This window comes from Phalaenopsis equestris, unplaced genomic scaffold, assembly GCF_001263595.1.
Source record: "Phalaenopsis equestris unplaced genomic scaffold, ASM126359v1 Scaffold000428, whole genome shotgun sequence".
Classification (NCBI taxonomy): Eukaryota; Viridiplantae; Streptophyta; class Magnoliopsida; order Asparagales; family Orchidaceae; genus Phalaenopsis; species Phalaenopsis equestris.
This window is the reverse complement of record NW_018164869.1, coordinates 1,795,491-1,812,790: the sequence shown is the minus strand read 5'-3', so window position 1 is coordinate 1,812,790 and position 17,300 is coordinate 1,795,491. Positions and strand designations below refer to the sequence as shown.

Sequence of the window (17,300 nt, the reverse complement as noted above, 5' to 3'; positions counted from 1 at the left end):
ATGTGGTGTGACTAAAAAATTTTGTAATGTTCGTGTTTTTTACGTTAAATTTTGGTATGTTTTTTTTTTGGATTTTTCTGTTGTGCGCCTTAGTTCATTTTATGATTTCAAATTTCTCGATTTGGGGTATTTTACGTGGTGTGAATTTAAATTTTTAATTGTTCATAGATCAATTCGCAGGTTCCATACAAAAATAAAAGAAGCATTTTGATACGTAGCACATAAATTTTGTTTACTTGCATCCCCCACACCTACACTTCTATATTTACATGCATTCCTCTCAATTCCTTAACATCACATAAAAAATATCATCATTACCAACTTTTTTTAAAATAAAATAAACATTCTCACACATAGGCTTATAAAACCAAAGTTTCATAAATAAAAATATCAAACTTTAAGGGTTATATATATAAATACATATGAATTGCATTCAACATATCTAAATTTCTAAAAATAAAGTACCATTTCAAAAATTAAAAAAAAAAATGCAATCTTTAACATCAAAGTTCACAAAATTATATCACATTCATCTCAAAAATAAGATTTTAATATTTGCAAGACTAAATTCTTTTTCTTTAATTTTCTTTTATTCAAGATAAAAAAACTTCCATCCCCTCAAAGCGCGGAAAAAGAAACAAAACAAACGCGGTTTCTCAACGGCTATTTCTCCTAGCCGTTACATAACCCTAACCAAATGTTAAAGCTCTTACTGTCATTCCCATCCCCTGTTTCCTTCCCCCTTCCAACCCCCTTCCAACCCCCTTCCAATCTAATCTCCAATCTCTATGTCCTCCCCCATGGATCCGAACAAACTCCGGCGTGTCTTCCAACTATTCGACCTCGACGGCGATGGCCGGATCTCCAAAAAGGAGCTCAGCGAGTCCCTCCGCAGTCTCGGCATACGACGACCTAAAATCCTTGATCGACAACATAGATGAAAACAATGACGGTTGCGTCGACCTCGAAGAATTCGAGGACCTGTATCAGACCATCATGGAAGATATGCGCAGCGATAGAGACGAAGAAGAAGAGATGCGCGAGGCTTTCAAGGTGTTTGATCAGAATGGAGATGGTTTCATCACTGAGGATGAGCTGAGGTCTGTTCTCTGTTCGCTGGGGTTGAAACAGGGGAGGACGCCGGACGATTGCCGGAAAATGATTATGAAGGTTGACGAGGATGGAGATGGAAAGGTTAATTTTAAGGAGTTTAAGAAGATGATGAGAGGAGGAGCGTTTGCTGCCTTGACTTGATGAGTTTTATCTTTTTATTGTTTTTTTGGATCTCTAGAAATAAATTGTTAATACCTTTTTCAGAATTTTTCTGGTTTTTTTTTTCATGGATTCAAGATTTGAATAATTATGCGAACTTAATTTATTTTGAATTATTGTGTATGTTTTGGGATTTTCTTATTTATTACATATGATTTGTGCAATGGAAGGCTTGCATGCTTTCACCTCCAAACACATGCAGATTAGCATCATATACAGGTGAGTTTTCTGAATATTTGTCTTGTTAGGGGGACGTTTGTGATAAATTATATTTAAATGAAGATAATCTATAAGATATATATCAATTAAGTACCTAGCATTCATAATTGATTGTTTTGTGGCCTATTGGTAGAGTGACCTCTTTGAATGTCGTAAGTCACCTCAGGTCACGGGTTCTAATCTCTCCTTGTGTGTGTAGAGATTAGAGATAATTTTAGAATGTAGAATAAAATTATAAATGCATGTAAAAACAGCATTGTAAATGGATGAAGAAAAAATAAAATAAACATAATTTTAAATGGTAATTTTAGTGAATCAATAGAAATATTGAAAACTCCAGTGACGGATAAAATTAGAGAGAGTTGTTTTAGATGGTTTGGTCACAGTAAACGTTGATCATCTGATGATCCAATTAGGAGAGTAGATGTTTAGATTCGACTTATGTTAAGAAAAGGGAAGGGTAGACCTAGGAAAACTTGGGCTTATTATATAAAAAATGATCTTAATTTATTAGAACTAAATGAGAATATGACACTAAATATGACGTAATGAAGAAAATGATTCATGTAGCCGACCCCACGTAGTGGGATTAAGGCTTTGTTGTTGTTGTTGTTGTTGAATGGAAGTATTGCTTAAAATATTGAACAACATCATTATGAGCTCACAAATACACTTCAAATTATGCTTCATTGACAATTGATAGTTTGAATAAGAATGTGCTTTTGCTTATGAGAAAGCTTAACTCCCCTTTTAGAAATAGAAAGAGGGCATTCAATGATGAAAAGAAAAACAGATAAATTAAATTGTAAGATTAATATGAAAATTTTTAACAAATTAAAATTTTAATATATATATATATATATATATAACTCTATTTTTTTTTAAAAATATTAATCTATATATATTCTTAACTTATCAAATAAAATTTAAAAAATCCAATAAATTTATTGGAAAAAAATAAATTCAAAACACGAAGCTTATATAATATTTTCCACAAAAAATACAAATTTTAACATATTTATGTTAACTTTCAGAAGTTCTGAATGGATGGGATAATGCTCAATCTGGTAAGTGTGACATTATAAATAGAGCATAATTATTCTTAATCGGTCAAGTTTTAGGTGGTGAGGCACTGTTTCTCTAATGTTATTTTTCATAGGAAAAACTATTGTGTCTGGAGTTCGAACGTAGAGCTACGTCCGAACAACGGACGTGATACAACGGGAAGGAGCAGAGCTTGGACCTCAGATGTATTACGTCCATTGTCCTGACGCGGCTTGCATCCGGACTCCGGACGCGATATATTCTCTTTTCGTAGAAGAGTTCTCAAGCAATCTCACTTCGTTGTCAAGCACAATCAAATCACACAAATTTGTATGAGACATGCCAAGGATGCACTTGTTGGCCTCTCTCTATAAAAGTATTCAAAAGCAATTTTTGTTAGCATTGGCTGACTATTTCATGATTGATAGCAGTGAAAGCTTCAAAAAAGTTCACCGGCAAGACTACTATTAAAATCCAAAGTAGAAGATATTCATAAGATTGAATTACCTATTTTCATGATCATTGATAATGAAATTTAAAATCCCCTTTTATTAATCATCCAAAAAATAATAGGCAAATTGAGACTGCAATAAACATCTTTATAAAGTTGCTAAAGAGAAGGTTAGTTGCCTTGAAAAAACAGCACAATTTGTTATGCTGGCTTATTTGAAAATCCATTTGCCATTACTAGGGGAAAAAATATTACATCAGATGATGCGGAGTCCAATCTCAAACTGATATGTGGAAGGACGGGGACCCACCTACATAAAAAATAAAAAACAAACAACTAATTTGCGCAACCTGGCCCGGTCGATTCGTTACTTACCCTTGTCGATGCGTTATAAGAATTTTCCATCGCGTTATGTATATTCCTCCACATTACAGATCCTTACCCAGGTGGTATAAGATAATAGTTTCTGCGTATTTTATCCTTGTCATCGTGTTATAGAAATATTACGTCGCGTTATTCTGAATATTTTCCGTATTATTCATATGTAATTGGTGTGTAATTAAAGTGATTTTGAGTGTTATTGTTCTTTAAACAATGTCAACTCAAAATCACCTCCATAACACATGAATAGCACATCAATAGAAGTTTTCATCTTGTCATTGGATTGTATCACCTCACTAACACATCAATAACACATGAATAACACCAATAACACATTAAAAACAGTGACTTGAAGTGATTTTGAGATATTATTATTCTTGAAACAACAATATCAACTCAAAATCATATTCATAACACAAGAATATCACATCAATAGAAATTTTTGATCTTGTGATTGGATTTCCCCTCAATAACACATCAATAACACACCAATAGCATATTAAAAACAGTGAATGAGGTGATTTTAAGATATTATTTTTTAAACAACAATACTAACTCAAAATCACTTTCACAGCACATTAATAATACATCATTAAAAATTTTTATCTTGTCATTTCATTGAATAACTTCAATAACACATGAATAATGCGAAAAACATTCATAATACCGTGAGAGAATATCTCTATAATGCATCGGTCAAACTGGGTCGCACGTTTTCGTTCTTTTTTTTTATTTTTATGTAGATAGGTCCCGACCTTCCACGTGTCAGCTCAAGATTGGAATCCGCATGCAGTACTGCCTGTGAAATCCTGATGTAATATTTTCCCTTACTAAGAAGACATCTTTTCCTTTTAATTTGAGAAACAAACGCGTGTGAAAAACTCCATAAATTCATTTATACGATCGATCGTGATATGCATATAATATATATATATATAATATATATTGTTGCAATTGAAGTGTCACCTCAATATGACAAACCATCACTATTTTTTATTATAGCATATACTTAAAAAAAATGCAATAAAAAATTAATTTTACTTACAATTAGAAATAAATCATTATACAACAAATGAAGAAAAAAGAAACATTGCATTCCACCCAAACCAAATAATGAACTTAAATTAATAGCATATAAGTACAAGGAAACAAAAAAAAAAAATCACCAAATACCACATCAAACACCAATACTCAATTTCAGTTACTTTCAACACCAAATACCACATCAAACAAGGTTTTGAACAAAATACTTTTCAAAATTGGAGGACCATCAAAATCACCATATTCATGGATAAAAAAAGTCAGATTAACCATTACATCAGGTCCCTGACTTGTTACATTGTTCTGCAGGTACATCTGATTCCAAGGCACAATGAGGCACAATGAGATCATGAGAACAGTAGAGAGAAATCAGTCCTAACTGTAAAAACTTCAAATTCAAAGAAAATAACAGGGCAAATTTAACAGCAAATAGGTTTTAACTTTAGAAAAAGGTAAATTCCATTTCATATCACTATCAGAAAGTATTCAATCAAAGAATCATATAAGCACCTTGCAACCATCCACACTTATTGTAATGCATGCTATTTAATGGATAACTTGTTATAAGAAAATAGCAAAGATTTGCTTCCAAAATACCACGAAGTATGGTCGAAGAAAAAGCAGGAGTTTCACTGAAATTTGCTTCCAAAAAAACCAGTTCCGGCAGGCACTGTAATGGGCCGAATGACGGGGACAGAAGGCGAGAATGGAATAGGACTGGGTAAGACGAATGGCTGCACCGGAGCGGCAGTTGCGAGGGGTGGCGTCATGCAGAATTGCAAGGACTGGGCCTGAGTACCTGAACATAAATGATGTTTCAATTGACAGTCAGGCTTTATGTTGTCAATATAGTGAAATAATTGGAAGACTTACATGCATACCACTCAATTCTTATGTATTTAAATATCTAACACCTAATCTTCAATTTTTACATACCTTCCCAATGCATGAAAAGGTGTTGGTATTTTTTATGTGATATGAAGGATTTCGGTGGTAAAAATATAAAAATTAAAGTTCAGGTGTTAAGACGTGTAAATACATAAGAGTTGGGTGGTATGTATGTAAATGCCCTGAAATAATTTCTTTAATGGTAGAAGAGCTTTGCATCAAATACCTTGGAGTTTTGGCAGATTTGCTTGACAAGGGGTTAACACAGGGAATCCTTGTGATAGAACGGCGGCTCCATGCGTTGGATCCTGAGACAAATGGAGTTAAGTGATGAGTTAAGAAACATGAATGAGCCAAGAAAAAAAGGAAAAGAAAAAAGAAACGTGAAAAATGAATGATGATCCGGTAATACCAAAAATTGAAAAATCAGGTAAAATTTTGATAATGGTAAAATGTACTCAAATTTTGCATCGCTCTAATTTTAACCGAATCAATTTTGTAAAATCCTTCGCATCAAATCAATCAATTCGATATAAAAAACTACATATTAATTATGAATATGATGGGAGATATTAAAATAATAAAATATTGAGTTAATCAAACTAATTAACCCTAGGCTTGCACCCTCACTGTAGCCACCGACCTTCGTGATTCTCAGTGGTAGGATGAAATTGAATAGATGGTGTCTTGGATCCTAAATTGGTGAGTAGGAATCCCTCTCTTATGATATTTCATACATTCATTCCCTTTCTATGTTTCCATTCTGACGTATGACCCGAATCAGTGCACTTTTTTATTTCCGGTAGCTGTAACAGAGACGAGCTTGTGCCGGAAGCAAAAAACTTGGTTTGTGAGCTTTTGTAAGGGCTTTTAGATCGAAATCAACAAAAAAAAATTGACGAAGGGTGATAGAAGAAAGAGAAAAGAAGAAAAGACAGTCTCGAAGAATGGTTGGATATATAGAGAGAAGTTTGTTTGAGGTAAGAATTCAGTTTTGATTTTTGATTAAATCACGAAATAAGCCAAGATTTCATGAAATTCTAAGATGTCTACAATTTTCAGGTTATTTACACTAGGAAAAACTCGTCATAGGATTATTATGTCAATTCAGGTGAAATGATCTTCTGTTAACTTAAGAAAAATAATTCTCTGTAGATTTTCACATGTTTCCATGTTTGACAATTTGCATTTAGAATTTCTTGCATATTGTGGATGCATACCTGCACTAACTGTATGAATGCAAATTGATTGCTCCTTACATATATGTGATTTTACCATACTATGAATCTGATTAATATGTTTATGAAATTATCGCTTGTAGGTATTCATTTGTTATGATTTATGAATATGTTATATGAAATGTCCACGATGAATGCTTCTACAGAATTTTTATTTTTAAAATATTTCACAAATATTGTTATATATAAGTTATTGCATGAATATTTGCAAGTATGAATGATAGGGAACGGTAGGATTCCCGACTCTGGTATTTAGGCGGTAATGAAACACCAGAAACTGTTAGAATTAAATTGTGACAGAACGTAGGGAACTGTTGGTACTAGAGGTTTATTGATAACAGTTATGTTGAGAGTCTCAACCTTTATCAATAGTTAATATAATCTTCAAGCTGAGTGACAACCTAATAACATGACATGATATGAAAATAATTCAGACTTATACAATTACAAGTAACATTGCTACGATTGGATTGATGATTATTATGAATAGGCTTATGACCGTACATGAATGAATGAATTATATATGTTATACAGCAGTCATGATTTCTTTCATTACGTGTTTTCTTTTGCATGCTCCATACAATTCTAACATACGGCTTCTGTGTGGATATCTACGGTTACATATGAGCATACACATTGTTTCTTTTTCATCTATAAAATCTTATTTTAGTCTTGATTATTTCATTGAGCTTGTTATTTCTCACTCTACGTTATTGTCTTTCACAAATGAGTAAAGAGCACCACGGCGAGTAGCCAGGTGTGGCTATATAACTTTTGCATTTAATAATTTTAGAAGCTTATACAAACTTTTTAGATATGTATTTTATTATTTTGGATTTAGCATCTCTGTGTATATAAATATTTTGATGACATTTTTTACGCTTCTGAATATATATGAATGTGAATGAAATGTAATGTATCAAGTATGTTTGTGACGATTTAATTAGACTAATTCATCACTTACTGGGTTCAGATTCTATAATTCATGACAAGTGCTGGTGAGAATTTAGTATGATTAAATCGTCTGTCTTTGTAGCATCTCAGCTAACTCTTAAAGGGGGGTCAGTTAAGGTGTGACAAAAAATGGTATCAGAGCAAGGTTATTTGATAAAAAGAATGCTAAAATCATATTGGATCTATAAGAAGTAAGAATAAGATCAATTATGAATATATTTATATAGAGTTATAGGTTGATAGATCTTAGGTGAGTAACCCATAAGACTTAAGGTGTCATGTGTGCATAATATAACTATAATATGATAAATTGCATTAAAATAATTTATTTTGTCAATTCATATGAATATGTCTGAAGAGAAATTTAGAAAGTAATGAAGGTCAAACTCGGTCAATTACAAAGCAAGAAATATGAGTTGAAAATGTCTTGAACAAAGATGATACTCATAATAGAGCAAATGAGGAAGCTAGAGCCACTAAGTTGCAGGACATTGTTCAGTTGATATTGCAAGTGGTTGACAAAATGGTTGCTATTAAAAGTTCATCCACTAGCACATGAACCATAACTGAATTTAAAACAATGAAGATGGCTACAACAAATCAAATATTATGGTTTGGATATACAGTATTGTCCTAGCAGAGAAAATGTAGCGTTGATGCTTTGAGTCGAAATCTACAAATAGTGTGAGCTGGATTATTACTCGGGAGCTAGAATTAATTAAAGAAATTGATGCATTTGCAGTTAAAAATCAGAAGACCAGGAAATATTGAGTACTTGTATTAGTTGGCATTAAAACAACTTTGATAGATGAAATCAAGGCATCTCTGAAAGTTAATAGTTAAATGACTTCAATCAAGAAGGTTGAATGTAACTGGTCGGATGTAACTATTAATGAAGATAGTGTAATCAGAAACAAGTTACAATTATGAGTATGTGTTGATTCAGATTTGAGAAAGGAACTCTCACATGAAGCTCATCATTCAAGGTACATGATTCATCTAGACAGGACTAAAATGTACAATGATTTGAAATTAATATTTTGGTGACTATGTTTGAAGGATATTGCAAGATATGTGTCTAAATGTCAAGCTTGTTAAATTATAAAAGCTGAGCATCAGAGACCCGATAGATTGCTACAATCATTGCTTATACCTGAATGAAAATGGGAAAGAAATTACTATGGATTTTGTTATGGGATTTCCTCGATCCATGCAAGGCATCACAATATTTGGGTCATTATTAACAGGTTAATAAAATTAACTCATCTCTTGCAAATCAGATAGACATATTCAATTAAAACTTAATCGAATTATATGTTAAAATAATTATCAAATTGAAAAAGTTATTGTTTCTGATAAAAGTGAAAGATTCACATTCAAGTAGTAGAAGGCATTCAACAATGCAGGGCATGCATTTGCACTTTAGCACAACATTCCACCCACAAACCGGCAGACAATCAGAAATGACAATTCAGGTAGTGGAACCTTCGTTGGGGCTGTATTCTTGACTTTAGAGGCAACATTCTTGACTTTAGAGGTGGTTGGGAAGATCACATTCCGATGAACGAGTTCGCATATAATAACAGCTATCATTCCAGTATCAAAATGGCTCCTTATGAAACATTATATAACAGGAAATACAAAAAACTTCAATAATCTAGGTTGAAGTAGAAGAACATCAAAAATGAGGTTGAGTTTGTTGATGAAGTCACGACAAAAATCAAGCTAGTCAGATACAAATTGAAGGTTGGCTCATGATCGACAATAGAAATATTTTATAACCCAGAACACAAAAATAGTAGAATTTCAAATTGGTCAATTTGTATATATAAAATTCAGGCAAATGAAAGATACAGCCAGATTTGGTCAAGGAAGCAAGTTGATTCCAGTTACATCGAGTTATTTTAAAATTATAGAAAGGATTGGTCCTATTTCTTATAAATTAGTGTTGCATGTTGATATGAAAGATATTCATGAAGTGTTTCGTATCTCAAAGTTGAGAAAATAGGTTTTAAATTTAGACCAGATGATTTCACAAAAAGACATTGAAGTACAGAAAAATTTAACTTATATTGAAGAGCTTGAGAAAATTTTAGAAACTAGTGTTAAGAAATTGAGAAACAAACAAATTTTTTTATCTAAATAAAATGAAAACACAAGCCTAAAAAAGAAGCCACATAGAAAAAAGAAGAATAAATTCAATAGAAATATCATTCTCTTCAAGTTATAAATTTCGATGACATTTTTATGAGGGGAGAGCAATAATACTCAAAATTTGAGAAACCGCATGAAATTTCGGCAATTGCAAAATATACCTCAAATATCTCATCACTCAGATTTCAATCAAATTAATTTTATAAAATTCTAAGCATCAAATCAATCAATTCGATATATCATACTAAATATTAAATATGAATATATTGAGAGATATTACAATAACAAGATATTGAGTTAATTAAACTAATTAACCATTAATTATATCCTTAATCCCGCATCCTCACTGTAATCATTGCCCATCCTTCGTAATTCTCAGTCGTACGATGAAATAAGGGAGGGGGGGTAAATAATGCTTAGGGACCTCACAAATTCCCATTCCTCCCGTGAAGCTCCTGCAATTGATCCTCGTAGCAGACGCAACACACGATAGAGAGCCGCAGGCTGCGCTTCTGGCCTCCAACGTGAAATTGGTGAGTAGAAATCCCTTTTCTATGATATGCCAGACATTTATTTTCTTTATTTTTCCATTTTGACGTGTGCCACAAATCGGTGCACTTTTTCATTTCAGGTAGCTATAGTAGACACGAACTTGTGTCGGAAGCAACGGGCTTGGTTTGTGGGCTTCCGTGAGTGCTTTTAACATGAAATCAACAAAGAAAAGAGACGATTAATGTAATAAAAGGAAGGAGGAAGGAGGAAGGAGGAAGGAGGAAGGAGGAATAAGAAACCTCAGAGAATAGCTGGTTATGCAGAAAGCTCGTTTGAGGTAAGAATTCGTAAATGAATTTTGTTTTTTAATTAAATCACGAAATAAGTCAAGATGACTACAATTTTCAGGTTGTTTGCTCTAGGCCGCAAGCTCAAGACAAGCTTGGGGAAACTCACCATAGGACTGCTCTCTCAATTCAGGTGAAATAATTCTGTGCTAACTTAAAAATAATAATTCTCTGTAGATTTTCATATGATTTCATGTTTGGCGCTGTTGAATTTAGAATTTATTGCATATTGTGCATAAATACATGCATTGACTCTAAAAATGCAAATTGATTTCCTCTTACGATGCAGGTGATTTTACTATTCTATGAATCTGATTAATATGTTTATGAAATCACTGTCTGCATGTATGCGTTTGCTATTTATATATCATTTGCTATTTATATATATGTGTGCATGATACGCTTGTACAGTTATGCTTCAAATAATATCACAAATGATATTATAGGTAAACTATCACATAAATACTTGCAAGTATGGATGATATGGAACCGTGGGATCCCAACTTCTGGTATTCAGACAGCGATGAAACTCCGAGAACTATTGGGATCAAACAGTAACACGGCGAGGGCTATTGATAACCGATATGTTAAGATACACAACCTTTATCAATAGCTAACTTAGCCTTCGAGCTGGGTGACGACCCAATGACACGACATGACATGGAAACAATTGAGGTCTATATAATTATAAGTGACATTGTTATGATTAGATTGATGGTTATTATGAACATACTTCTGACTATACATGAATGAATGAACTATATTTTTTATACAGTAGCAGTGATTTTTCATTACTTTTCTTTTACATGTTTCATACAATTCTAGAACATTGTGATTTGTGTGTGGACATGTACAGTTACATATAAGCATGTAAATTGTTTCTTTTTCACCTATAAAATCTTATTTTATCATTGGTTATTATGTTGAGCTCGTTGTTGCTCACTCTACATCATTGTCACTCAGGAATAAGGAACATCAGGGCGAGTAGTCATGTGTCGTACAACTTTTGCATTTCATTATTTTGGAAACTTGTGCAAACTTTTTTGGTACCTATTTTATTAATGATATGATTTGTCACGCTTCCGAATATATGTGAACGTGAATGTGAATAAAATGTATCAAGTATATTTGTCGAGATTTAGTTAGACAATTTCATCACCCACTGAGTCCTGATTTTGCACGTCAGAATGAGTGTTGGTGATAATTTAATCTGATCGAATCATCCGCCTCTGTCACACCTCAGACGACCTTTAAAGGGAAGTCAGTTGGGGTGTGACAGATTCTCAAAGTACAGAAAAAGCAGGTGTGTTTTATAAATTGGAGTGGATGGAAAAACAAAGTAAAGCGAAATCTATTCAATTCAATTAATTTCATTGGGAAACTTATTATAAGGTTCTGTTTTGATTTTATATCCACTAAGAATCTGTGTTCAGTTTTTACTACGGTTTTTCTGGGTTCAATATGAAGATTTTCAAAATGAAAAAAAGCATTTATGCATCAATCTATGTACAATTTCCCTATCGAACAGCCTGTTTACCATAGAGGCCTGAAGTGGTGATCATCCTCCCAACACTTGGGATCTATATAACCATCGAAACGGAGACCCTCGACAGGAAGTTAAGAAAAATAATCTTTTGTTTGCAGAAGCAAACTGGGCTTGTGTTCATAAATATAATTTATGTGAGACAAAAATGAATATTCCAAAGTATGTTCAATTAAATGAAGGCTTCATTTAGGGAAACTTTGTTTTTGCATTTTCTATTAAAGGCTACATTCCCAACTAATTTCTATCGTACTTTCTCAAAAGCAATTGTTCTATGGCAAAATTTCAGAAAATTTTAGAAAAACTGTGAAAAATTATAACCCGCATGGGCACTGCTTTTAATTGGGCATTTTTCTACCAAATAAGAAGTTAGAAACCCGTGCCATTCAAAACCTGAAATATTTTCTAGTGGAAATTAACCCCACTTTTCAGCACCTTACAATGGCTAAGTTGAAGAATGCAAATAAGAGGAAATAATTTCAAATTTTTTTGAAAAGTTTTTTAGAACTTTCCTTTAGGGCCAAAATTAGTTAATAAATGCCAAACCATGGTCAAGATTGTGTAATTAGAAACTGTCCCAAGCCTCCAGTGTTCCAAAATAATGTTAATAGTCGTCATGGGGATGAATATTGAAGAGAGAATGAGAAAAGAGAAAAGTACATCCACGCACCTTTAGCCTCAATGCCCGTAACGGCTAAAACATAAAAGAACCATCAGACCCTCAAATCTACAACTTCCAATTTCTTTCTACAGAGGTTTCCAAAGCACAAACCATTTAGTGCAATCTTGTATATCATTTGAACATCCCTCTCTTTTCTTTCATTGGTTTGCCTTAACTTTGTTTATTGACTCTATTCCTACAAGGAAAACCTTCATAACCCTAGGTGGAAGACGCAAAAATGAATCTTCTTCCCAATCCTAATACTTGCGATTGATTACACCTTTAGCAGTTACCCATTTATGGCTAATGAATGTTTACAGTTAAGTTCCAATTTTAATGGCTCTATTAATCATTGTAAGGATTGAATAGCAATAAATGGCCATCTTCAGAACCATAACATTAAATAATTCAAAAAAATTTCACCAAATGTTGCTCAGAAAACTTAAATTTCAATAAAGTTTGGATAATTCTCAAATTAACCCATATAAGCTGAGTCACGAGCAAAAATTTTGGCTAGATCCAATTCATGAAATAAGCTTAAATAAAACTGAGCCAATTTGAGATCGACTTGGAATATAAATGTTTACATAATTTTAATATTTTATACATAAATGTGTATGTCATATAAATACGAAAAATATGTGTTCATACATAAATAATAAATTATAAGTGATTCAAATTTGAGGCAACTCAAAATGGAGTAAATTCAACCTAAGGTATTGAAATTGAATCGGTTTGATTCATAAACCAATTTTGAGTTACCCTGTAATGTTCATTCTGATTTAAATTCAGAATTCAAAATCAGATAATTATTGTCCTAGTTTCCAGACTGAATTTGATTGGCCTTCTTTCTAAATCCAATGATCAAAATTGGCTCACGACAAAATGGATGCCTTCTCTGTATCATTAGTAAAATTATTTGTAGAAACAACCCTAAATGCATGTTGCTAAAAGAAATATGCAAATTTCAGAAAGCTATATATGGCTTGAAAAGAAACCCTTGTGTCTAATTCGACAAAAGTTGCAAGGTTTGTGTAGATGTTGGACTACGAAGTAGCATTTCTAATCATCCTAACTTTATTCAACATTCTACCATTGGCATTATCATTATTTATGCGTATGATGATGGCATTCTACAAAGTATGAACGATAATTTAAACATTAATGAAATAAGATAGTATATGCATAAGAAGTGAGACTTTCAAAATACATTCTTAACAAAACTTTAAATATATTAAAAAAGATATTTATCTTTTCAAATAAATATGCTACAAAACCTTCTTGAAGCAAGCAGTTTTTGGATGCAAGCTTTCTGACTCACCCATCAAAAATCTACAATCATTTGAGGATGATGAAAACTACGAAGATTAATTTTGTTATCATTATCTAGTTGGCAAACTTTGCTATCTGATTATCAGTTGACTGAATATATATTTCAATTTTCATACAATTAGTTTGCAAACGCAAAACCCAAAATTAAACATCTGGATTATGTCCTATAGATTCTAAGATATGTTAGGAGATCACGCAATTAAAGTGTTGTTTATAAAAAAATAATGCCATTTAAAAAGTATAGTTTTTTTTATTTTTTATTTTTTAAATTTATTTATTTATTTATTATGTTGACAATGTTGGATTTATTGAGAATTGTTTACTTCAAGATACTGTCATTGTTGGTAGATACTGGTCCTGAAAAAAAGTAGCAATTTTTTTTAGCTCAGTCCAGCGTTGAGGCTAAATACATGGACAAGTTTTGATTTGCTTGCAAAATGATATTAGATGAAAACAGTAATGAAATAATTTGGTTTCCCTATTACACAATCAATTGATCCTAAACTTTTACAATCAAACAGTTATCTAAAATACAAGCAAACCAATCCTCCATGAAAGAACCAAATACATTATGAAGTAAATTATCACTTAATCAAGGATATAATATTCTAATATAAAATATTTCATGCTAAGAAGTAACAACAAACAACTAAAAATCACGAAATGAATAGTTTCTTATGTGCATATATACAAGCTCCAATAGCATAGCGTAAATTATGATTAGACATTAAATATCAGTGATTATGTGCCATGCATTAGCCTAGTACATGCTTATGACTTCAAACCTTATATTTAATAAATGATTAACATATAAAGTTATTTCCTTTTCTTGAAAATTTGAATTCTATATTAGAATTATTCATCTGCGAGCTTTATATCTCACCAGATATTATTCTAACTATTGTTTTAGGTAGAGATAAATATAAGGTTGAGCCAAAATGAGTCTTAGTATTTTAACCAATTACTTGATGTCGATTTGTATGATCCTTGTTTAAAAACGTGTTCAAGGATCAGCACAAGAAGAGATGTGCCTCGAACTGAGGGGCACAAAAAATGCTTAGAGGTGAGTGCGGCTTAACACATTTTTTGTCTAAGATGAACTCAGAGGCATTTGAGGTAGCACCTTAATCAGATTATATAAAAAATTATATTATAACATCAGTATATGTTATATTATATTATATTATATTATGTTATGCACATATCTAATATTTAAGATACAATGCCTCATAAAAATCAAACAATTAATTAAATATTACTTGATTATGTTGTTAATTTGTCATTTTATTTTGAATTACATTACATTTAAAATTAGCTGATATAAGGAATAAGAAAAAAAAATGTAGCAATTAAATATAGTTTGAAAGATGACAATAACACAAAATTTGATGATAATAAAATTATTGCATGTGATGTTTTTTTGATAGATGATAATCATGAGAATGAAGTCATTATGGATCTTGATCCTCATATTATTTTTAAATTTTAAATGAATATTTATTTTAAATCTCATTTTAAACTTTCATTTCATATCAATATTTAAAAGGGGCATTTACATGTAGGACCCAACTCTTATGTATTTACATATCAAACACATAAATTTAACATTTTACATTTATACCACCCAAATCTTTCATTGCACATAAAAATAGATACAACTATTTAAAACTTTTAAAAATTAAAATATACCTTTTCATGCACACACAAGGCATTTATGTAACAATTGGAGTTTAGGAGGTAGATATGTAAATACACACGAATTGAGTGGTATGCATGTAAATCTTCCTATTTAAAATTATGATTATGGTTCATGTTTTTTAATAAATAAATGAAGTCAATCTATCAATTATTTATATCATATTCATGAATTATTTTTCTAATTTTTTAGGGCTTACGCCTCGACTCATTAAAACAAATGCCACAGTTCATGATTTTTTTTTAGTCTTATCTATGATAAGAAGCATGATAAGGTATTGTATTAGATGAAAGTTTATTATTATGTTTCTTATAAGCTTTGCAATTGATTGAATGAAATATTTTAGAATATTTCTATTTAATTAATTGATCTTCATAAGCTAAGAATTGCATTGAATTATATTAAGATCACTTAAAATGATTGAATTAATCACTAACTCTATCATGGGGGGTAAAATTTCAAAATAGTGGTTGGTTATGGATTCAATCAACAACGTCCTTTGATAATGTCCACCTCTGTCACGCCTTATATTTGACCAAAAAAAGGCTATCCTGAAGAGAGAACTTTTCGTCCTTAGCAAATTATTATGTAATTCAACAAGTTCAATATTTATAATGCAAAAACTAATCATGTGTTAAAAGATTGTTATGTTGGTAGTGATTCCACTAAAGAAACCAGTCCTTATGGTTAGTTTGAATCTAAGGAAAATAAATCAGTCATCCTCAGCTACTAATTTTTTTCAAAGTTAATGTTTGGTTTCCATCCTTAACTATTGGTCAACATCACACAATGTTCTGCATTTTCTTTTCCATGTTTCCCATTTTAAGTATCATGAAACCGTTAAACCTCTTTGATAGTAAATTCTAATCACCGCAAACATCACAACTTCAGATGTAAAAAATAAAAGAAAGCTAAATTTTCGTTGCATTAAGAAAGGAAAGAAAAATAAAACTACTCAGGCAGATACCCAAAGCAAGGAGTTTGCAGGCAGTAGCCTACTTCAAAATTCATCTTACTTGAGAAATGGGATGCACATAGACCAGCTGGCCTGTCCGTCCAACCATAACCTAGAAAGAAAAAGCCCATTGTAACAAATGTTCATGTTTATGAGTTCATATTTTGATTTGCTAAAATTTAATACGCATAAAAAAATATAAGATAAATTTACCGGCTGAGTGTTCTGATGCATATATGCAGTGCCCGTCTGAATAGTCGGATGATATTGCCCAATATATCTGGTTGCTTGTTGTCGCACATTGAGTTGTCCGGGTATCTATCAACACGGAAGAATAAGGTAAGTAAATACAGAAAACAGGGAAGCTGCTTAACGGGGCATGCTTTTATAGGAATCCTAACATCAGGCATTAATTAATGATTTATATAAACTACATGCAGTCCAGCATCATGAATCTCAACATCCAGAAGATTGAGAGTGTAAGGAATTAAGGCGCTGTTTGGTTCGGCTTCTGCTGCGCGGCGCGGCGTGCGACCGCGGCTTCGTCCCGCATTCCGGTGTTTGGTTCGGCGTTTCGCGGCAAATTGTTGGCTAAGCGGATCGATCCGCGGCCGCGGTATTAGGCCGCGGGC

At 32.1% G+C, this 17,300-nt stretch overlaps 2 protein-coding genes across 3 annotated transcripts in view; one reads left to right on the top strand and one right to left on the bottom strand.

The window, feature by feature from the left end:
* Window positions 1–707: 707 nt before the first annotated feature.
* Window positions 708–1,318, top strand: LOC110027507 (calmodulin-like protein 7). The gene is given in 2 exon segments (XM_020728973.1): window positions 708–904; window positions 906–1,318. Coding segments are annotated over 2 exon segments (465 nt in total). The 5' UTR covers window positions 708–788; the 3' UTR covers window positions 1,255–1,318.
* A 3,256-nt stretch (window positions 1,319–4,574) lies between these two features.
* Window positions 4,575–17,300, bottom strand: part of LOC110027549 (polyadenylate-binding protein-interacting protein 4-like) — a 39,188-nt gene continuing 26,462 nt past the window's right edge. The window contains exons 10-14 of one of the 2 annotated variants that reach the window (XM_020729038.1): window positions 16,882–16,986; window positions 16,730–16,780; window positions 5,523–5,604; window positions 5,006–5,207; window positions 4,575–4,723 (exon numbers count right to left, since the gene is read on the bottom strand). In XM_020729038.1, coding sequence (XP_020584697.1) covers window positions 5,038–5,207; window positions 5,523–5,604; window positions 16,730–16,780; window positions 16,882–16,986 — 408 coding nt within the window. In that variant the 3' untranslated portion in view covers window positions 4,575–4,723; window positions 5,006–5,037. Of the gene's footprint in view, window positions 4,724–4,746; window positions 5,208–5,522; window positions 5,605–16,729; window positions 16,781–16,881; window positions 16,987–17,300 lie in introns of those variants that run through there. The other variant, XM_020729037.1, reaches the window with a different exon arrangement.